At 34.4% G+C, this 23,938-nt stretch overlaps 1 protein-coding gene across 1 annotated transcript in view; it reads right to left on the bottom strand.

Moving 5' to 3' along the window:
• Window positions 1–23,938, bottom strand: part of LOC129216822 (protein FAN-like) — a 76,639-nt gene that overhangs the window by 50,891 nt on the left and 1,810 nt on the right. Inside the window, 9 exon segments of the mRNA XM_054851038.1 lie at window positions 1,601–1,672; window positions 3,570–3,702; window positions 14,605–14,657; window positions 14,983–15,027; window positions 16,342–16,410; window positions 16,555–16,645; window positions 19,312–19,367; window positions 19,753–19,831; window positions 21,192–21,290. Coding sequence (XP_054707013.1) covers window positions 1,601–1,672; window positions 3,570–3,702; window positions 14,605–14,657; window positions 14,983–15,027; window positions 16,342–16,410; window positions 16,555–16,645; window positions 19,312–19,367; window positions 19,753–19,831; window positions 21,192–21,290 — 697 coding nt within the window.

Here is a 23,938-nt window from a genome sequence, read left to right as displayed (position 1 = left end):
TTATTGATTGTCAGAAAGCAGGGGTCGATCCAGCGCCAAATTGGGGCCGCTTTGCGGTCCCTTCACAAAATTCCGCATGGGAAAAGCGGCCCCATTCACAAAATTCCGCGTCGCAGAAGCGGCCCCATTCACAAAATTCCCCATCGCAAAAGCGGCCCCATTCACAAAATTCCGCGTCGTAAAAGCAGCCCCTTCACAAAAATTTATAAAAAGGCAGCCTTTTCACAATATTTTTTAACCGCAAATGTGTACGCATCTACGCGAGAGCCTCTTCCACCTTCCCCCATCTTATCTTTTTGCTTGCTGCGTGAGGTGTTTTTGCTTGAAAGACAGAGGGGGGACAGGAGAGGGACACTTGTGATTGGTAGCTTGTTTTCAGGAAAATCTTAAATTTTACTTTGATTACGCAATATATATTTAGTATTAATTTGTGTTGAGTTTCAAAATCCAATTCTAAAATAACTTTACTTAAAATAAAATTATTTTACATGCTGTTTTTATATTTTTATTTGTTTTGAAGATCTTGATTTCCTTACATCGGACATGGTAAACGAATTTTTCGCATTTTTGATGTTTACTGTACCTTGTTAAGAGGCAAACAAATAAAATTTCTTATATATTTATTAACATCATTAAATTGCAAAGTTTTAAACGAAATACCTACTCTGCAAGAACGTCAAAAGTCAAAAAATTAAACGCTGAATGCTGGTGCAGTATTATTTTGGGTTTTAATTACTTTTAAGTTTTTCAAACACATACATGGAATCTTTAATGAGTATTTCAATTCTGTGTTAAGAAATATGTGATATCTTTGAGTCTGTTCATATTGTATTTATTAGGAGCTATCATTACGTTTAGCAGCATGTGCAATTTTCATTGCTCTTAAAGTATTTGAGAGGGGCAAACAGGAAATCTGTTGTGAGACTTTCACCTTAAGAAAGTGTGCCTTGCATATGTATATTTGTAAAAAGCAATAAATGTAATGTATGTGTCAAATTACGAATAAAATGTTAAGGGTCTTACTTCCCCCTCCCCCAGCGCATTTTCTCTTGACAGCTTTCAGGTATTCTTCAAGAACTTGCAATCACCCCCTGAAACCTGTCTAGGGCTTTTCTATAACGATACGACAGCTAAAAAGGCTTTAATATAATCTTTTCCAAGAAAAAATCACAAGGTCTTTTTTATAAAAATAAAGAAAATTCACAAAAATATTTTGCTTTTTCACAAAAATAAACGAAATTTCACAAAAATATTTTGCCTTTTCACAAAATGGGGACCCAAAAATTAAAACCTGGATCGACCCCTGGAAAGGAACTTATTTAGTTCTAACCATGTTGAAGACTGCTCCTTGCGTCTCAGGAGTTTCCACACACAGATATTCTATAAAAATGTTTCAACATCTGCTGTACTAGAATGCAATATTATTTTTTCCCGCAACAGTACACACTCTAGAAAACAAATTTTTGGAGTTTGGCCTGCAATCATACTCGCTTTTAATTGAGGCATACCAACTGTGAAAGTCCTCATACTTTCAAACGGGGGAACAAGCAACAATTCAATTTAAATTTTAAATAATATTAGAAACAGAAAATAATGTTACCACTTGCTTCAACAGGAATCGCCGCTTTATGACCCTCTTGATGTTTGAAAGTTTTATCTTCAAGACAGGCCACTGAAAAGATAAATATTACTTACGTGAGAGAAAAAAGGAATTCAAGCAGTGATAAACTTAAATTTTTTTTAAATGCATCATCATTCCTTTTGCCAGCACTTTTTACTGTAAAATCCTATTTTACCAAAATGATTACAAAAATGATTTACCAAAATTACATTAGAAAAAACAAAAGAATTGTGGCTCATTGCTCAGATGAAAAAGAATGAGATACTACAGTGGGATTTGAACTAGCCTTCTCATTATTTGCGGAATGGCATATTGACTCAAGGGAGGCAGGAATGGGGAATTATGCTAGTGGCAGATTTACTAGGGGGCGGTGGGGGCGACTGCTCCCTCCGTGACCGTGATTCCCTAAAACTAATAATATAAAATTGAAGGAATTACTAGCAATCGCTACTAATTTCAATCAAGTACATTCCACAAATTTGCTTTAAATAAAGTTTAGACAGTTAGTGAAGTCGAGGATGGACAGCATTACCCGTTTTTTCATTTGAACCTAAGCTCGCCCCTCCCTCCTTTTTGAACTTTAATAATTTTTATACTTCTATATATGTCTTCCAACCTTTTTCTTCCATGGACTAAACTATACAGGCACGATAATACATTTTGCTATGACTTAGAACAGTGGTTTCCAACCCTGGGGTGATAGCTCCAGGGTTGGAAAGGGGGTGATAAGTTCGTGAGGGGCGATAGAAGGCAACTAGTATTTAAAATACAGGATAAGGGGAGCAATTAATTCCCTGCCCTCCCCCTTTCCCTACATGACGGGCTTGAGAAGAGGAATATGATTTTTATGGTTTTCAACCGTCACCCCCTTGAATAGATTGTAAATCCGCCCTGAATTATTCACTACACACCATAAGTCATGTGGTCTACCGATTGGTGCAGCAATCTCTTACTTTTTCCAGTAACAAGTGCTGTAAAATTTTCTGTACTGTAAACACTACATTTTGTAGTAATATTTATTTTAAAATGTTCCTGAACTTTTATCACAGTAGGGAAGAGAAGTTTTGAAAGGAAATGAGATTCAACTGGCAACTATTATAGTTGCTAAGCTAAGCATCTTGCTCCCTACGCATTCCCTGGATCTTGTTTTGATCATGGATTGACAAACTAAATAGCAAAGTGAAAATATCCAATTGTCTGCTAGTGTCTATGTTTACATTGCCCAAACGAACCTATAACACCTACAATAAATAAATAAATAAATAAATAAATAAAAAATAATGGAGCACAATGGGGAATGGGGCTTCAAGCCATTTTTTATTTGAGTTTGTTCTTTTCTATTTAACATCTAAGCAATTTGCATTAAGGCGATATAAAAAATTTTCACTTAAACATTTTATACCATTTGAAAGCTCTGATTTTTCTGAAGAAGTTAATGCTTTTTTGAAGCTTTTAAAATAATTATAACAGAAATAACAGTATTGTTTTTAGCAAATGTTCAAGACTTTGCTCCATTTCACTTTTTTCTTTTAATTTCTTTATCTTTAATGGTTTTTAGTCATCATAACATGTTTGTCTTCTCTTTTTTTTCACATAAATTTTTTGCAGGTAATTAATAAATGCAAGGTTTTTCTTTTCTTTTTCAACTTGTCAAGATTTTGAAAGACATTAAAATTAATCTTTTTTTTTTGGCTGAATTTTGAACAATGATTAAATTGCTGCAAAAGAACTTTAGTGCATAGTTTAACTGATCAGGTCACTTTAGACAGGTACTGTTAAATACAACTAGAAGAATGGCACAGACTAATTCTTTTAAATTTTAACTAGGGTCGACATTTTCGCAGAAACCATATTTGCACTAAATTTTAAAGAAACGACTCAAAGTGGATAGAGTAAATAGAGATGTAATTGGCCCAGAGACATTCTAGAAAAGAGAAATACAACTCACGGGTTCTGCATTGTTGTAGGGCTGGAAGTATAGGCGGCTCGTCGTTAGCAAAAGTCTCCCTGGATTGACGACCAATGGGGTGATTTTGTTGCTGGTCGTTTCCAGTAGGATTGTCTCATGCAGATCTTCTAACCTATGCATAAATTACACACAAGTGATATCTTAAAAACATGACTTAAAATCTTGACATACGTTAGTAGTTAAAGATATGAAACATAATATTACAAATGGTTAGAACTAAATGATTACTAAGCATGAAGATGTTCTGGAAAAAGCTCATTTCCAGAAATAGAAGTATTTTCGCTTTTCTTACACAAAGGGAGGCAAAGAAACACACAGTGGCGGATCATGGGATTGTGAGGCCCCAGGCGCAGCCTGATCCGGAGGCCCTCTATTGACACAACAAAAACGATATAGTTTATTAATATTCACAATGCAGAAAATCATATATATATATATATATATATATATATAGGATAAAAAAACAAGTTTTGGAAGAGGTGGGGGCGCAGTTACTGTCATGTTGCGCGCGTTTAATTTTGTCAAATTATACGAAAACCAAAGAGAAAGCGATTTTAGGCCGTGGAAGTGGAAGCATCGCTGCCGCGCATAACCTCAGACCAACGACTGCCTTGAATGCCCAAGAACAAAAATTTAAAAGAGACTTACCCGGGGGTGGTGTTTGTTGACGATAGAAAACACAAAATTAATTACCACACATTCTTTATTCTACGTTACTTCCAAGCAGACATGAAGACAGGCACTAGGCATGGTGATCACCAGAACATTTCACTTAGTATAAAAAAAAACAAATGCGAGGAATACAGACTTAAGAGTTCATGAATGGAGCTGGGTTTTGTTGCTAAGTTCGTTAACGATCAAAAAAAGATAGAGTTCTCGCGGAGGGTGGTGGAATATTTAAATTGAAATGGACGAAGGACGTACAGTTCGCTATGAATATGGTGGGATGTTATCGAGGGATGGCTTTTGATAAAAAAAAAATGTCCGTTGCAGGCCGATGTACGTTGAGACGAAAATGGTGCAGGCTGTAATCACCATGGTGACAACGTTGAGCTCGTCACACGCTTAAAAAGGGAATCAGGATACATTCAAGGTAATTGCGGATCCATGCCGTCACCTCATGGTATGTAGATCATCGAAGAAGTAGTTACATTAAGGGGACGATTCAGGTGCACTCTGCGTGCCGCCATCGGACGCCATCATTCAAACAGGTGATGGATCATCAATGCACACATCTTCAGCAGCGACGAAGTACGGTCTTGATTAATATTTTTTAAACATATATGAAAAAATGAAACGTTCACCTCATGTTGAGGTTATTAACGATTTTGCGGCGAGCAACGGCCGTCCCCAGACGCCGTGCACCGATATTTCATTATCGCCATCGTAGAACAAAAACCGGAGCCGCAGAAAATTGCGACCGAGCGGACAGAGAGCAGCAAGTAGAGTGAAATGGGGTGGAAAAATGAATCAGCAAATGAGCGATCAGATCCGGGTACGCGGTGATGCGCGGGAACCAATGAGTGCGTTTGGCGCCCAAACAACGAAGGGAAGGGGACGCTACGCCATTTTAATGGCCGACAAGAAGATGCAAAAAATCGGATCGACGCTTGAAAAATTGACAAAAAGCTAAACGATGGGAAAAGTGAATAAGTCATATTTTGATATCGTAAAGTGTGCGAAATTTAACGGGGGAACGCGGGGAAAGCGTGGAATGCACAAGAAAATAAAAAAACAACAAAATGGGGGAAGAAAATGATTAAAATGACCGAAAACTTGGGAAAAATGTAAATGGGTAAAAAATGTGATATGCATTATCACATACACTGGCAAAGCAAAAGAAAAAAAAAGAGAAAAAAAAGAAAATTTTAAGTCCAGCTCCAATTTACCGAAACATTACACAACAAATTCATACATCATATATATTCAAATGCATAAAGAGTTGTAACATCCGAAAAAAAACATGGGATACAGTTTTATACTATCGTCAAGGTAGAAAATGGGTAAGTCAAAGAAAATGAACTGTTTGCATTTTCTTTTTGCATGTCATGATTGCACCCTGCTCACACAACAATTTGCCACACACGACCAACCAAAAGGACAAAAAGTACACACAGTTGTGATTACGTGAACAACACATAGCATACCAAGAGTTAAAAATATAAACATTCAAAAAAAAATTCACAACAACCCAACACATGTAGAAGGTATGAATACAAAAAAATGCAATAACCCTCAAATATGACCATTCTCGATATGCATTAAATTATACAGAAACATATTAATGCACAAAAAACATTAGAATCATTGGTATGTAGATCATCGAAGAAGTAGTTACATTAAGGGGACGATTCAGGTGCACTCTGCGTGCCGCCATCGGACGCCATCATTCAAACAGGTGATGGATCATCAATGCACACATCTTCAGCAGCGACGAAGTACGGTCTTGATTAATATTTTTTAAACATATATGAAAAAATGAAACGTTCACCTCATGTTGAGGTTATTAACGATTTTGCGGCGAGCAACGGCCGTCCCCAGACGCCGTGCACCGATATTTCATTATCGCCATCGTAGAACAAAAACCGGAGCCGCAGAAAATTGCGACCGAGCGGACAGAGAGCAGCAAGTAGAGTGAAATGGGGTGGAAAAATGAATCAGCAAATGAGCGATCAGATCCGGGTACGCGGTGATGCGCGGGAACCAATGAGTGCGTTTGGCGCCCAAACAACGAAGGGAAGGGGACGCTACGCCATTTTAATGGCCGACAAGAAGATGCAAAAAATCGGATCGACGCTTGAAAAATTGACAAAAAGCTAAACGATGGGAAAAGTGAATAAGTCATATTTTGATATCGTAAAGTGTGCGAAATTTAACGGGGGAACGCGGGGAAAGCGTGGAATGCACAAGAAAATAAAAAAACAACAAAATGGGGGAAGAAAATGATTAAAATGACCGAAAACTTGGGAAAAATGTAAATGGGTAAAAAATGTGATATGCATTATCACAGTTACATTCTTCTTTAAAAGGGAAAAAACGACATTTCTGACAAAAAAATATATATATATATATATATATATATATATTTTCGTAACTTAGTCAGTGCAAGAGGAGATTTCCACCGAGCCCCGATTTCTGGCATTTAGCAAAATCCCAGCTTTACCCAGTTTTCCAATGCAAGTGTAATTTAGTGGCGCAACCAGAAAAAAGTCTTAGGAGGGCGGGGCACTTAACAAAAAAAAAAAAAGGGGGGAAACCTGTGATCTGGGAAGTGAAGGAGGGGAAGTTTTAAAAACGTAATTTTAGACTTTCTTTGCTGATGTTTGGGGACAAAACGGTACAGGTGTCTCAGCGGAAAGTAGTAGAAATTGAAGCCTTACAAACGCGATTATAGGCCATATTTATCAACGTTAGGGTAAGGGATGGAGCTAAGGGAGTGCCCCCAATCAATCTTTTTTAAAAATACATCGAAATCAATTTTTCTCTCTCCCCCCCCCCTCTTCCCAATTTTCGAAATTGAAATTTCAAAAACGCAATTGTAGACAAACTTTACATGATAAACAATTTTTCAAGAAAGAGGTGCCGAATCTCTTCCGTGAAAATTTGTTCAAAAATTATGGTCCTAAGCTTCAGCAATTTTTTTTCTTTTACTCAGGGGTTATTCCACTTAAGTTTTTTCTAAGTGTAGTTTAAAAAACTTGATTTTTTTATAATATTAAAGGAAGGCAGTTCGGGGACCCTTGTTCGAATATTTCCTGAAATTTTAAGTCTTAAAAAGGCGATTCTTAAGACCATATTTTGTAATCAGTACATTTTTCGAGGGTCATTTAATAAGTCATCACTGAAACCCTTTTATTTTCGTTCCTTTATTTATTTATTTATTTTTCGACTTCATTTGGATGATGAATTTCTTTTGTAGTACGTTACAGAATGAAGAAATCAGATTTCCTGAGCATCCAGATTTTTTAACAGTATTTTCCTGGAATTGTTTATTTTCTTCTGAAATTCAAAATTCAAAAATCCTTATTCTTCAGAAGTTTTCAAGTAAATCTAAAAGCCTATGTTTTTAAAGAAAAATTTTTAATCATTACCATCATTTTTTTTTCGAAGAATTAAAACACGCTTTTTGCCTGTGTAGAATGTGGCATATGTACACTCCTGAAAATTAAACTGAAACATTTCTATAGTTGGGGAAAACCTAACCTGGCAGCATTGTGAAAGTTATGCAGGTCTAATTCTTAATTATAGCATTGCGACGCTGTCAGGCTAGGTTTGCCCCAACTACAGTTTATAAAACTTTTGCCTTTAATGAGTAAATCAATCTTTATGAAGTAGAAATTGTAAAATATATTACAAACAAATGGCACCAGTGTAGTTTAAAAAACTTGATTTTCTTATAATATTAAAGGAAGGCAGTTCGGGGAACTTTGTTCGAATGTTTCCTGAAATTTAAGTCTTAAAAAGGCGATTTTTAAGTCCATATTTTGTAACATTAGGGCCAGTAATTTTTCGAGGGTCATTTAATAAGTCATCAATGAAGCCCTTTTATTTTCGTTCCTTTATTTATTTATTTTATTTATTTATTTATTTTTTGACTTCAGTTGGATGATGAATTTCTTTCGTAGTACGTTTACAGAATGAAAAAAATATAAAAGAAACATCAGAATTTCTGAGTATCCAGATTTTTTGACAGTATTTTCCTGGAATTTAATATTGGAAACTATACTTTTGAAGAAGTCACCCAGTTTAAATACTTGGGTACGCTTATTACCAGTAATAATGAGTTTAAAGTTGAAATTGGAAATCGAATTTTGATGGCAAATAGATGCTACTATGGCTTAAAGAGCCAATTAAATTCTAAGCTCCTTTACATTAATACAAAAATAAACCTATAGAAAACCCTCATAAGATCGATCATTTTATACCGTAGTGAGACATGGGCAATTAATAAAACAGAGGAAAACAGACTTCTCATTTTTGAAAGAAAGATCCTTCGATCAATTTTTGGAGCCTGGAGGAAGCAGACGGAGAAAGCCTTGGCCTGCACCAGGCTGTTGTGCTGATGAAGAAGATTTTCTTGGAATTATTTATTTTCTTCTGAAATTCAAAATTCGAAAATCCTTATTCTGCAGAAGTTTTCAAGTAAACCTTAAAGCCTATGTTTTTTTTTTTAATTTTTTTTAAAATCATTACCATTATTTTTTTTTTCGAAGCATTAAAACACTCTTTACCTGTGTAGAATATGGCATATGTACACTCCTGAAAATAAAACTGAAACACTTCTATAGTTGGGGAAAACCTAACCTGGCAGCATTGTGAAAGTTACGCAGGTCTAATTCTTAATTATTGCATTACGACGCTGTCAGGCTAGGTTTGCCCCAACTACAGTTTATATATAAAACTTTTGTCTTTAATGAAAAAAAACAATCTTTATGAAGTAGAAATTGTAAAATATATTACAAACAAATGGCACCAGTGAAAGAAGGAGAACACTCAAAATCAACTACTTTCGCAGCAGAGGCATTTAAAATTTTTATAGTAATTTTATAAAGCGTTTTTGCAAGGAATTAACAGATGTTCCTTTTCTCTGTAATGGAAATATAATTTAAAGAAGAATGAACAGTATATTTTTTTTCCCAAAAGCTATACCTTTGTACCATTAAACCTATTATATTCAAAACACCATATCATCATTTAACACCATGATAGCAGCATAATTCTAAAAATTAAAGTTGTAAAAACATATTATTAAACTTATTTCAAAAAGAATGGTCTTGTCGTTGATTGAAGACAGAGCAAAAGCACGTTCACGACCACGAGTGAATCAAAACAGCGAATGACGAACGTTCTTCGTTCTTCCTCCAAAAAAAGAAAAAGAAAAATTCCCGCCGTTTCCAAATTACTTATTTAACTAAATACGCCATAAAGCTATCTTGTTACGGGTTGATTACTGGTGGGAAAGCGGGAAACTTTGCAAAAAGTAAAGAAAGAAAACACAGCCGTGCCATTGTGCCGATGACTTCGATCTGGACCCCCCACAGATCTGTCTGCTCCCTTAGGCTCCTTTCTAGATATGGAAGGGCAATATAATAAAATTGTTCGTCAAGAAAAGTGACCATTCGAAGAGGTCGAGTTACATCCTACTTGCCTTAAAAACACCGACTCGGGCATAATCTCACAAATGACGACTGGGATATTTTGAGGACTGATATAATGCTGCGACAAATGACGACTGGTTATCGTTTGTTTGGGGGGGGGGGGGTCTAACCCCCTCTAGACACGTCCTTGGCCAGACCTTGATCCATAAATTTTGGCCCCTCCCCCCTGCATCAAAATCTGTAGGGCCCTTCTCTAGAGGTCAGCAGTGTATATTTGTAATGTTAATAAGCCTTAGTGCTAGTTTTTTTTTTTTTTTTAAATTTTTCCTTTAATTTCATGGGCCGTTGAGCCCTTTACGGAGGTGCCCCCCCCCCCCCGCACTGGGGGATCTGCGGGGCAGATCCGGGCCTGTCCTTGGCTATTCCAATTAAAGCAAATATCTTCGTGATCAATAGTTTTTTTTTTAAACAAGATGAATATTCTTTATTCAACCAAGTAGTAAGTAATTGAGTGTACGGAGTACTCAGCCAAAAAACTGCTTGGAACGGTAAAAATTATTCTAGCAAGACTAACTGCATTTTATCGGAAAGTACTAAATAGTTTTGTGGAGTATTTAAAAAACATACTATTTTGTACTAAAATTCTGGGAAGAATGAGGAAAATCCAAACTCCTGGGGAAATCTAAACAAAAGGCACCTGAAGCCTGGGGCCCCTTAAGATTCAGGGGGCCCTATCTCTATTGGGAGCAATGAGCAATTATCCCGTGCCTAAAATCCATGATTATCTATCAATTTCCATGAGTTTTGAGGATTTATCATGGAAAACCATAATTTTTGAGGATGTGACACTTGGCGGCTCCGAGGCCCCCTGCCATGGGTGCAAGTTTGGTGATTGTGTTCAAGACGGAAAATATTTTCAGCCCAACCCCCCCCACCCCGCCCGCATGCGGGCTTAAGGAAAAATTTTGTATGTATAAATGTTGCAGATCTTAACAATGCCAGTTTTGGAATCTGTTTGATTTAAATTTTAAGCCTTAAAATTGTAATATTTAAGTGCTTTGACATCATAATTGTAAAAAATCTAAAATCCGGCAATAAAGGGGGGGGGGGGGTCTGGGGGCTCTCCCCCAGAAATTTTTTCAAATTGAAGTCCAAAAAACGCGTGTGGTAGGCCATTTTGGTAAAGTTCAGGGAAAGGAGGGGGTTTCAGGGACTCTTACATCAATTATTTCAAACTGATAGTCCCAAAATCACAATATTGGGCAACTTCAAAAAATATTAAAGAATCAGGGGGGGGGGGGAGACGCTATGGGCTTTCCCGAAATCGAAGATTTAAAAAACGAAATTGTAATTTAAATTTCATAACGTTTATACTCTTTTTGAATGCACTATTGAAGGGATGGAGTTCAGCAACCCTCCTTCGGCAATATTTCGAAATTGAAGTTTCAAAAACGCAATTTTAGACGATGTTGGATAATGTAAGGGATAAAAGCGTTTGCAGCACTCCACCATTAGTTTTTTGCCGATCCTAAACATTTTTGTTGTAACAATAAAATCGCTTTAGGACATAAGATTTTCACTTTTGCAACATAAATCAGTTCTGATTCGAAAGTCTACCCAAGGTAGCGCCAACAAACTAGAAAAGAAGGGAAGGGTAAGACCGACTAATGATAATGAACTGTCATCATTCCTCCACAGTCTTCATTTGAAAAAGAATTCTTTTATAGGATAACAGGTGGTGAAATTAGCAATAAAAAATCGCTTCAGTGAAGTAGATGTAATTTTTTAAACAAGGTACCCTTTCCAACATTCATTAATTAAAAAAAGAAAGAGGGGAACTGAATCCTAACTCCAGGCAGGGTTCCCGAATCACATCCCTCTTAAGGCACTCAAATATAGCCTAAAGTGGCGCTTTAAATATTTCAGCATCAAAGAATTTTCGGAAGAGAACTCCCGAACCCCTTCCTCTGAGTTCACCACAAATGTTCTAAATTTCAATTTTTAAGGCTTCAGTTTCTTAATTGTTTTGTAGGAATAGTACCCCTCTTACCTTATAAACATGATTTATGACCGCCTAAAAATTTTAATACTTTAATTTTGGAAACTTTTTGAAAAAATCTTCCTACACCCTTCCCCCTTAAGTCATCCAAAGATAGCCCAAACCACAGCTCTTAAAATTTCATAAACTAAAATATTTCGGGCTGGGGGTGCGGAATAACCCCCCCCCCCCTCTCTCATTGTGTTTACTAAACGCAGTGTAAGTTTTTGTTTAAGATTTATTTTTCTATTGAGAGAGCAACTCCCTTCCACACATCGCCAAAGACAACTCAAAGTTTTTAAGACTTCAATTTCGAAAATGTTTCGAGAAAGACCCCTGAATTCTCTAACTCTTAACTCACTCAAAAATAGCCAAAATAGCATTTCAATACTTCGGGGAGAGAGACCCCCCCCCCGAACTCTTTCCTCTAAGTTCACTAAATTTTACTTAAATTTGCGGTTTCCCCTTTTCATCACCGAAGATTTTAGAATTTAAATTCTAAAACGTATTGAGAGAAAACCTTCGAATTCCCTCTTCTTAAGTCTTCCACAGATTACCTAAAGCCGAGTTCTGAAATACTTCAGCTTTGAATATTTTTTGGGAAAGGAGAACCCCGAACCCCAAGACGGTCCAAAGTTGCGCTTTTAAGACTCCAGTTTCGGAATTTCGCCTAAAGAGAGGCCTCCCTCTTGACATTGCCAAAGACAGCCTAAAAGATTTAAGACTTCAATTACAAACTTTTCGGGAGAGGGTCGCAAATGCCCTTTAACTTAAGTCATTTAAGTATAGCCTCAAATAGTTTTTAATACATCAGCTACAAAACATTTTCATGTTAAAACACCAAAACCATCTCTCATAAATTCACCAAAGATTGCCTAAATTAGTGTTTTTAAAACTCCAATCTTCGATTCTTTTTTAAAATCCACTTTTACATCATCAGAGACAGCCTAAAACTTTTTGACTTTTAAATTTTTAAGAGTTTGCAGTGGAGAAATATCGAACCACTCCTAGATTCAAAAATATTTTCAATTCAGTTTTTCGATATTTTATACTGTAACCCGTGAGTAACCCCCCCCCCTTAGATTGTCCAAGATATCAACGTTTTAAGACCTCAGTATCGTGGATTAATTTGCGGACAAATTACCCTCTTCGCAAGAGCAGCGTTTTTTTCGCAAACTCGTGCTGCCGTTATTTTTCTCCTTTCCTTTCTCTCTCCCCCCTTCCCCCCCCCGTATTTCCATTCTAGCGAGTGTTCGATTCAATGACATTAGAATTTAGTGATTCCTCAAGTCTGTCAAAAATACAGGAACGGTTTGCCCATCGGTGTTTCCAACCCCCCCCCAGCTTGAAATCCCCCCCCCCCTGATTATTTCCAAAATTCCCATTTTCATTAAAATCTTCAAAATCCTTGATAGTTTCTGTTTTACCTGGTATGTGGACGCCCTTTGCTGTGGCGAAAATATTTCATCTTGTCAGCAATCACTTTCAATCGGTGATGCAGATTCAACTTTTAAGACATTTTAAGAGCGTACATAATTTTCATTTAGCGTGTAAAGTTTGCAAAAAAAAAAAAAAAAAAAAAAAACACAAATGAAAAAAAAAAAAAACGAAAGGATAATCGAAAATAGCATGAGAAAAGGCTAAATTTTCAATTAGAGCCGATTGCTTCGAAAAATCGGGGAGAATAGCGAGCAACTCCTCGGTTTGCAATGCAGTTAGTTGGAAATAACAAAGCTATACCTAAAAAAAGTCAAACGGCGCGAGCCGAAAAGCCACTCCTCCAAAAGCACGTTACAAACAAAACAAGCACATGGCGGAAAACCGAGAGAATGTCGATGTAAATTCGTGGTTATGGAACGGTCCAGTAATATTAAAGCATATTTTTCAAACACTAAATTTTTCTTATTTCATTAAAAATTAAAAGAAAGTCATTGAATTTCTTTCCGTCCCGACCTCCGTCTCGGAAATTTTGTCAAGACGGAAATCCGTCCTGAGACGGAAGGTCTTGCACCCATGCCCCCTGCTTTGCTGGAGGCCCCAGCTATCGCCTCATGCGCCTATGCGGTGATCCGCCACTGGAAACACAGACTTATTTATAAAGATTCTAAATAGTGTAACTTAAAAACTTATTAACCCTTAAGTGCATCATGTTGCCATTTGGCAATATACCCAATTTACTTTTCTACAACACTATGAGGACAAATTGAAACGCTAAAGTTGCCAATAACCAAGAAAATACTCACTGGAGATGCTATTAATTAATTTTAAACTTGTAACTGCACCAATCTGACGGAAAACAAAAACAGATCTCTTTATTTCAGCATTTGCAAATCTAGGATTTTTTACATTTTTTTTTCCCCTTTTTTTGGTTTGGTGCACATGAAAATGTTAACTTTTAATTCTATAACGAACCAAGTTTTACAACTAAATCAATAGTAAGGCATTTTAACAATTTTTATCCATGTTTTGAGACATTTTACGAAAAACTATTTATTGTTTTTTCAGATAAAGCCCAATGTTGCCGAGTGTTGTTTAACTATAAACTACACCTGAATTAAACTTTGATTTTTTAAAGTACTTTTCTCATGATTTGAATAGAAGTTTAACAGCCAAAGAACATATTTTAAACAGTTTTTTAAAAAATCATGCCTTTAAGGGTTAAACATTGTCTATATGGTATTAATATTTGACAAAATCAATCAATGCAGTGAAAAGCAGGACGGGCAGATTTAGTGCCATAAGAAATATTTTGAGTTAAACGAGTGTGAAGCTTGGATTTTATAGGAGTTTTCATGAAGTAGTCGGTCTAAATCATACTGGATATCAGAGCAATGGCACATAATGTTATCGAATAAACTTCCAAGAAATAAAAACTTACCAACTAGTGTCAAACTTAACGCTACCTTGTCGACAATTCACGATTGCTGAAATCTGAAATAAACAGAATTATAAGTTTGAAGTTAAGTTTGATTTTTCAAGTTCGTCAGACACAAATGCTTCTTTCACCCCCCCCCCCCCCTAAAAAACAATTTCAATGAAATTCTACCTACAAGTTCATTGAACAAATATCATTATTAACGATTTGTTTGCAAAAAGTATTTTCTTTTTCCCCCCATATAGTGTGCTTGTATGTCAATTTTTTTTTATCACAGTTGTGTTATTCTGTACCATATCTAATAGTACTATACTCTTTTTCTTGCTCAGTACTAAAAAAGTTTTTTAAAACCAAAACAAAATGTTAAAAAAAGGAACTTACCATGACAGCTTGGTCGGCACTGGGCAACATGGAAGCACGCTTTAACTGAAAAACGTAAGAAACACAGCGTTTATTTTATATAAATGAGCCACATGACAAGATAAAGAACTAATTATAAGGAATTTCAATATTTAAGCTGGCACAATATTTTGCTTCCAACTTTTTGGACTTTTGAGCTATAAGAGACATAATAAATATTTATTGAATTCCTGAAGTGCAAGGCCGTACTTCATTCAAGCACTTATATGCTTAAGTTTTAAACACATAAATCGTCAACTTTAACTAATAGATGTGAAGACTTGTACAGTGGACTCTCGTTTAACGCGGCTTCGATAATACGCGGTTTAAGATTTGACACCTTTATTTTATTTTACGCGGATGAGTTTCGGTTTTACGCCGATGGGGCACTGCAAATGGATAAATTTTTTCCCTCTTTCAAAATCCAAACTCCTAAATATTGCAAGTTACGCGTAATTTACTGCATTTTGGCGTGCTAATAATCGAACTTGAGCCACTGGAGACATTTTATGCGATTGGTTCCAGAGCTCTTTTCAGAAGAAAAAAGTCATTAAACTCACACAGTTCAGAACTCACTGGAAGAAGAGCTTTTACGAGTGACAAAGGAGGCCAAAACCAACGAGGTTACCAACGTCGGTGACGTACAACTAAAATCATTCGCATTGAAAATTTTGAGCCATTGCTAGGCAATAGAAATGATCTTTCTGATTTGTTAATGAAGGAAGATTCTATCATGGAAATGACGCAAGTGGTCATAGATGCATTAATGTCTGCAAAGAATTACAGAGAAATATCCTAATGACTGCCAAAAGACTACCATTGCCAGCTCCTCTTTATAAACAGAACATGAAACTAGTTTAAGTCTTCTTTACGCATGTTGTGCATAAAAATTGATATAAGTACACATTAAACTTATTATATAATTACTCATCACTAGAATGAAGCACTTTTGTCTATGGAACATAATCCCTATTTTAACACTACCGTTTGGACTCAATTTACAGTTTTGATTTACGCCGCATTTTCGTGGATAAAACAAGGACTCTACTGTATAAATGTCATTATAACAAGGCCGCCAAGACCCAAGACAGGCTCCTCTCCCCCTTAAACCTTATAAAAATTGTACTGCTCCATTTTGGAGCAGGGGGGTAGGGTTACTCGTCAACATGTATTTTAACAATGGAACTTGAATTCTGGAAGAACAAAAATATTGACGCCAGCCATGTAAAGGGATAAGCACGGCAAACTTGCAACCATGCAATGTGTCCGTGGAAAACAATCTTCAGTCGGAAACAAAATAGCGTTTTAAGTCAGCTTGATTTACAAAATCTCCAGTCTTACTTGTGATATTCGTGCGACACATGCAGAAGCTGTGACATACTGCAAGGCAAAACGGAATCGGCTCTTTTCCTGAAATGAAAGGAGAACATAAATAAATTGCAAAGCGTAGTGTATGATAGCGGACCCAGATAAGGTTCGGCCCTTAAAAGTGAATTTTGTGAGGTTTCAGAGAATAATGATACATTTACTCTCACAGAATAGGATTCAACTTACTCTCCGGAATGTGTAAGGAGCAATGATGTTGCCCTCCAGCATTTCAATCACTTGATCACATTCAATGTAGATGACGTTGCCCTTGTCAATCCTGGAACAGAAAGTCATAGTGAACTATCTGACCCAGCAAACAATGTTCTGCCATATAAATATTTTCTAGTGAATATTTTGGTTGTCAATTAAAAAATAACGAATGTATTGTTAGCATGTGGGGATGAAATCTTTGCCAGAAAGAGGAATGGAGCATGTAGACGATGATCACCAATAAAAACCAAAAAAAAAAACTAACCATTCATTTTCTCAATACAGACACACACACACACACAAATAGACAAAATTTTTCTATCGTTCAAAATTTGGCACACACTGCTTTGTGATACAAGACAAAAGCAGAGTAAAATGTCAAAATGATGTGACGCTCTGGCAAAAACACCAGAAAACTTTTAAAGACTTGAAATTTTTCTTGTTGATGTCTTTTGTTTGTCTACAAATTAAATGTTTCCAATTAATTTTAGCAAGGCATTTACAATGATTTTCAACAATGGTTTTTACAATGATTTTCAAAAAACAAGTTCGGGATAGGGAGACCCTGATTACCTAGTGATTTAAAATACATACTTTACAGCCTATTCTCATACCTACCAAAAACACATAAAAAATTTCATAAAAATCAGTCAAACCATTTCGGAGGAGTTCAAACACTAACACTGTGATAGATTTTTATGTATTACATGAATCGCCAGAGCTTCCACTTAACGACACTGAATGTTGCTCATGGGGTGATATGCACCACATAAGGCCATCCATAACTTATTTTTGTCATAAAATTACACTGCCATTACAGTTTCTGCTCTCGGAAAGAAATTAGATTGACACTGAAGAGCCTTAATGAGGTCCAGTGTCTTAGTGGGAGAGTTTTGGGCTTACTACTCGGACACAACTACAGTGGCTCCCAAAAATGTTTGTATACCTATGACTTTCAATGAAATAGGCCCTTATCCATTGGTTAGAATTAATATTTTGGAATAGGTATTTTATTATAAGATCTATGATCTATTTTTAACAAAACTACATGAAAATTTTTAATAAAATATTAACACTTAATTTTTTAAAAATCAAAAACCAAAAAGTGCTGGAAGATTTATCTCACAAAAGTCTTCGTACACTCTGAAAAAATGTCAAAAAATTAGTAAATAATCTAACTTTTTACTAAGTTATTATTTGGTTGAATATCATGCAGTAACAACAACAGCTTTTAAACGTCTGGGAATCATTGTTTTTTCTTTCTTTTTTTTGTGCGATTTCTGAGTAAGTGTTCAGCTGCACTACGAGTCTTACTGTTTCTAGTTTGCTTTTCGTTTCAATTGTGTATTTTTGTTAATTTAGCCACCAGATACCTCCAAATATGTTCCATTAAGTTGAAATCTGGCGATTGAGGAGATTATTATCCTTATTTCATCAAAAAATTCCAAATTTCGAAGTCCTGATGATGAGATGCACCCTCACACAAGAAAACCTTCACCACCCTGATTAACTGATCCAACTAAGTTCTTAAGATTAAATTCCTCACTTTTTTTCTTCCATTTACAATTATACAACAACTTAAGCCAAAATATTGAATTTATTTTCATCTATAAGTAAGACATTGTTCCAAAACGTTTCGAGCTTATTTATCATTGATTTTACGACGGGAAGCGTAAGTTTACTGTTTTTCGTAGGAACAAGAAAATTTCTGCGGGAAGAGGTCCCATTTAATCCAGCTAATCAGAGAACTTGGCGAACAATTTTAGGTAAAAATTAAACGTAAAATGTTTCATTCAATTCTGCAGAAACTTTTTCAGTTCTGAAATGTGTATTTTTCATCCTTTTTTCAACTGTAAACCTCCGATCACGCTTTGTTAACTTTGCCAGTAGACCTTTTCTTACCTTGTTTTCAACCTGATTCTTGTCTTTAAAGCATTTTATCAAGCACTTCAATATAGAATGGTATAAATTAACTAATTTAGAGACATTTCAAACCAATTTACGGCTACTGTGAGGGGAAAAAAATCAAATTTTGAATTGTGTTTTGTTGTTTTGTACGCATATCTACCATTTAAAAATAATAAGCAGAATATTAGGGAATAAACACACAAAAAATTAAAGGCAAATGACTTTACAGCACCATTACAATGCAAAAATAATAAAAAAACCACATATGATAATTTTAATCATTAATTTATTTGAAACTATTTCAGTGTACAATAACTTTTGTGGCGTATTTTTTCTGTGTCTCTTCGTTTTTTGACAAATTTCGAAAATAAAATCTGGCAATATTCTGAAAAAAAAAAACTACTGGGTTTTATTCAAAATGGCATAGGAATGATGTGAAAAAAATTGGACTTCATATTTGAATTCAGTTTTGCGTTATTTTGGTTTTACTACAAAATTTCAAAGTGTACAACACTTTTGGGAGCCACTGTAGAAATTTTTTAATACATGTGGGCACGCCAAATGTTTGGAAATAAAATGTAAACCAGTAGGGGAAGAGTAAAACATGGCAAATATAAAATAAAGAAATAAATACCGAAAAATGAATATTTATCATAAAATTTTAAAAATTTTAAAAATATTTTATAAAATTTTATGAAACCTCAATTATTGATAGAGAAATATTTTTGTTAATAACCATTATGAACAAAAATATTTAATAGAGGTGTTTCTATTTAAAAAAAAAATGATTTGTTAGAACACTGGAGGTGTAGAAAAAGAACATACTTGGACATCAGGGAACCTTGCCACCTCTCAATAGTCTGACAGTCTCGAAGAGGAAACTACAAGCAAAAGACAAAATTATACATAAAGTATTCGCATTTCTTATAATTAAATATTAATTTTATCAAACTTGTAAGGCATGTGACAGTTTCAGTTGACACACACATTACAAGTTTTATAATTTTTTAAGGAGTTCTAAAAAGCTGAGAATAATTATATTGTGTATGTAATAATTTTATAAAAGGATTCAAAATAAGACAAAATGTTTGATTTTTTGATGCTGAGTTAATGAAAAAGAATTTTAAAAAAGAAAAATAGCCTGCAAATGTCACACACGTTACGGTGGAATTGTTCAAAAAATGTTTTATGCAAGAGCTACCCAAAATGTAACCAATTTGTACATAAAATTGAAGGCAGAAAAAAATGTGACAAAAGTTTGATTACCTTAAGGATGGGTTGCAGGACATCTTTAGGATCAAAAAGGATAGACTTGGAGCAAACTTTCAGCCTCCCTTTTGAAGATCTGCACAATGAAAAGAGAATTATTTACGAATAACATAAGACCGGGCTGATTGATAGATTAAAAGTCTGACCATCAAACACTACATTTATAAAAACAGAGACAAAATTAAACATTAGTAGTGCATGAGAGAAAATATAGTAAGTAATCTTTTCACATAAAATGTCCCTTAGTGGACATTAAAGGAAAATTGAAATGAAACTATTACAATTCCATTTGCTTACATGAAAATTTACAAAATACATTTTCCTGATCAGTTACGTTTTACACTGAAAACATATTCATCTTCAGTGTCAAAAAAATAAATAAATAAATAAATAAATAAATAAAGTAAATGAAAAAAAAAAAAAATCAGACTGCAACAAAAGTTACCAAGTTCTCGTAGCATAAATTTTTTTTCTTTTGCTCTTTCTTTTTAATAGGTCTGCATTAGAGGCTTTACCTTTTGCAGACCTAGTGTAGTCTGTTGGTATAGCATCCATTCTTTTATGTAGTACTGTATTCCACTATTGGTGGATGCTATTACTAAGAAAACTGACGTTCGGTTTCCCATCAGGTAGAGGCACCTGGGCTCTCTTCAATGTGAAACTGCTCCAAGTTTACTAAAGAGTAGGTACTCAAATCCAAACAAACACTTAAAAGATTTTTTACATGACATACAATCAAAATTAGAACCATTTCAAAGGTTCTAAGAACAAATAACTTACTACCACATCAAAACAAATAAGTAAAATATAATTCAAAAGGTGAAAAAATTGTATGGTAACACAATATGATAATCATTATGGTAACGCAATATGAGTTGGGTGCTTTGCGACACTCTAATATGGGAATCTGTCCCAAATTTTGTAATCTGACATTTATAGAGAGTCTCTCATGCATAATCACAGAAAGTCCTACTTATGAATACTTCATCAAAACTTAGAAAATGGATGGGGGGGGGGGGAGGAGATTAAAATGAAAAGAAAATCAAATTGTGGGCAAAAAAAATGTTATTCCTTGTACCTGAGACAACCTTTACCATCACAGTCAATACATGAAAAAATGTTTGGGCTATATCTTGACAGAGTTTTATGCCATGTATGAGGCTTCCAAACAGCAAAATTGTCTTTTAAGTACATAAAAACTTAACTTATAAGGTAAAAAGAAAGGCAGCTACAGTTTTGAAGATTGAAACTTTCAGGTTAAAATCCATCAAATTATAACATTGATCTGTAACCCTGTTCAAATAAATAATGGCACCTACAAATTAAACCCAAGAAATTATGGTGTGCAATAATTTCAACTCACCTGTTAACATTTAACACATCCCACTACCAGTCGCGTAAAAAGATGTTTTCTGCAAAATCTGTGATCGACTTACCTGGCATGGGCATCATTTTCGCCATCAGCTCCTCGATAGCAGACACAACCGTAGTCTTCGAAGTAAATCTCTCCAGGCTCCAGCAGAAGTAAGGAAAATCTGAAACAGCAAAAAAACAATCCCAGACTCAGATAATATAAGCAATATGCTATTGCCCTTAAGCTAGGGCTACAGTATAACAACATTAACTGCATCATTGCGTCAGGACTTTGGAGAAAGAAAGAAAGAAGAGTTCTTTTCAAGAAAGAAGAAAATTCTAAATAGGGATGCACCGGATAATGATTTTTCCAGATACCAGATATCCGATGCCCCCTTACCTGCCGGATTCGGATATCCAGCATTTCGATTGCATTGCATGTTCGCATATTTTTCTACAACGCCGTTTCAAAACAATAAATCAAACTTGTTCCATATATCATTTCTTTAAAAACATGTTAAGTACATTCAAATGTACTTTTTTAGAGCCTCTATATTTTAATTTAGGAATTGTGCTATATATAAAATGAAACATTAAAATATTGTTTTATTTCGACAGATTTTTTCGAAAGAGACAAACTTTCGGCAAAAATTAATTCTGTATGTAATGTACACATGGTTTAAACTTTTAATTATTCATAGTTGAAATCTTAAAGGTCATATAATGAGTCGTATTTGTTATTAGATTTGCATGACATGTAGAAATTTTTTTAAACTTCATCATAAAGTAATACATTTTCTTGTTTCCAATTTAGAAATAACAAAAAATAAAACTTTGCTTTGAAATCCTTTTTATTACAGATAATAAACGTGATACAAGTAATAAAAGTGATAAACATACAAGTTAAAAAAGAAAATATTAAAACAGGGCCAGTTTGACTCAAAAAAAAATAATAATAAAAAATAAATAAATAAACTTAAATAATCAACTGAAAATTTTACTTTAATTCCTGAAAACAAAGATTCACTCACTCTTTCTGAAGATGCAAATTAGCATCTTAAATACAGGGGTGCCCCCCTAAGAGCAAGGCCCCCCCCTAAAAACCATAAATACCCCCCAAATAGAAAGCCCCCCAAAAGAGAGAAAAATACCCCTAAAACATCCCCCCCCCCCAGGTGGGCACCCCAGTTAACAAATTAATAAACTTATGCTAAAATAATCAACTGAAAATTTTACTTTAATTCCAGAAAACAAAGATTCACTCTTAAAAGATGCAAATTAACATCTTAAATACAGTATTAAGAGTCATTCTCTACGCGTTCACTTTTTAAAAATAAATTAATAAACTTATGCCTAAATAATCAACTTAAAATTTCCCTTTAATTCCAGAAAATAACGATTCTCATTATTAAAAAATGCAAATTAATATCTTAAATATATTATTAAAAGTCGTTCTCAACATGTTAACAATTTTTTTTAAACATAAATAAAATTATACTTAAATAATTAACTGAAAATTTCACTTTAATTTCAGAAAATAAAGATGCACATTTGTAAATGATGCAAATTAACATTTTAAACAAACTATTAAGAGTCGTGTTAAACACATTCACGCTTTTAAAAATAAATTAATAAACTAATTTTTAAATAACCAACTTGAAATTTTACTAAATTCCAAAAAATAAAGTTACACATTCTTAATGATGCAAATTAACATCTTATATATAATATTAAAAAATATGCTAAACATGTTCAATCTTCCTTAAATGAATTTATATTTGAACAATAAACTTATATTTTACTTTAATTCTAGAAAAAATAAAAATACACATTCTTAAAAAATAGAAATTAAATTCTTAAATGTATTATTAAAAATTATACTATACAATTAAAAAATTAGAAAGAATAAAATGAAGCAATAACTTATTGCTGTTATTTCTCACTGCTATATTACCGGATAACTGCTCGGATATCCTGCAAAAAACTGTCGGATATCCGGATCCAGAGTGGCTCGCTGGATTGGACACCTCATAGTTCCGGATAGTTATAAAATCAGCCGGATAGGCCGGATACTGGATAGTTACCGGATATCCGGTGCATCCCTAATTGGGCAGTTCTCAAAAGGTGGGAACAAAAAAGTTAACTTTGAGCAATTTCAAAAATTTTCGAATTTGACATCAATTCTGATTTTATTCTATAGTATGCATACCTAGAACACAATATATGAACATGAAAAGACAGCAGGTATTTGTAAAAATTGTTAATTAGCAAATTAAATCAGCAATCTGTAGGTAACAGATTTTGGACATTGCTTTCCTGTAGGTAACGGATTTTGGACATCATCATAACGTAAGTTTCATCATTTTTGACAATTGTTAATCTGATTTTTAACTTTTCCAATGAAAATTTTATTTATTACTTTTTAAATTTTGCAATTTAATAATAAAGAGGATATTAATGAAATACTTGAATGGCTATACATGCTGCTCCTTACATTTAATAAAGTTTTGGAATGATTTTGAAGAAATTGATGCAAAGTTAAAAAAAAGCTTCAAATTAAAAATAATACAATTGTAAAAAGTGACATCAGTTTTAATAATGAATATTTTTTCTAATGTCATAAGAATTAAAATGATGTCTAAAAAAATTATTGAAGAAAGAAATTCGTATTTCTATTTGGAGATCGTTAAATTATGTTTCCAAAAGAAAGAAGAGAAAAAGAATTCTAAAATAATAAAAGCGGAAAAAAAAAATTGCTAGCGCAGGTGATAAAGTCGCCAAAAGTGGTACAGCTGACGATAAACTACATTTGTCAGACTGGAATTCCCCT

This window comes from Uloborus diversus, chromosome 2 (genome assembly GCF_026930045.1).
Source record: "Uloborus diversus isolate 005 chromosome 2, Udiv.v.3.1, whole genome shotgun sequence".
NCBI lineage: Eukaryota > Metazoa > Arthropoda > Arachnida > Araneae > Uloboridae > Uloborus > Uloborus diversus.
Note: the sequence above shows the minus strand (reverse complement) of the source record. Positions and strands in the feature narration are given on the sequence as shown.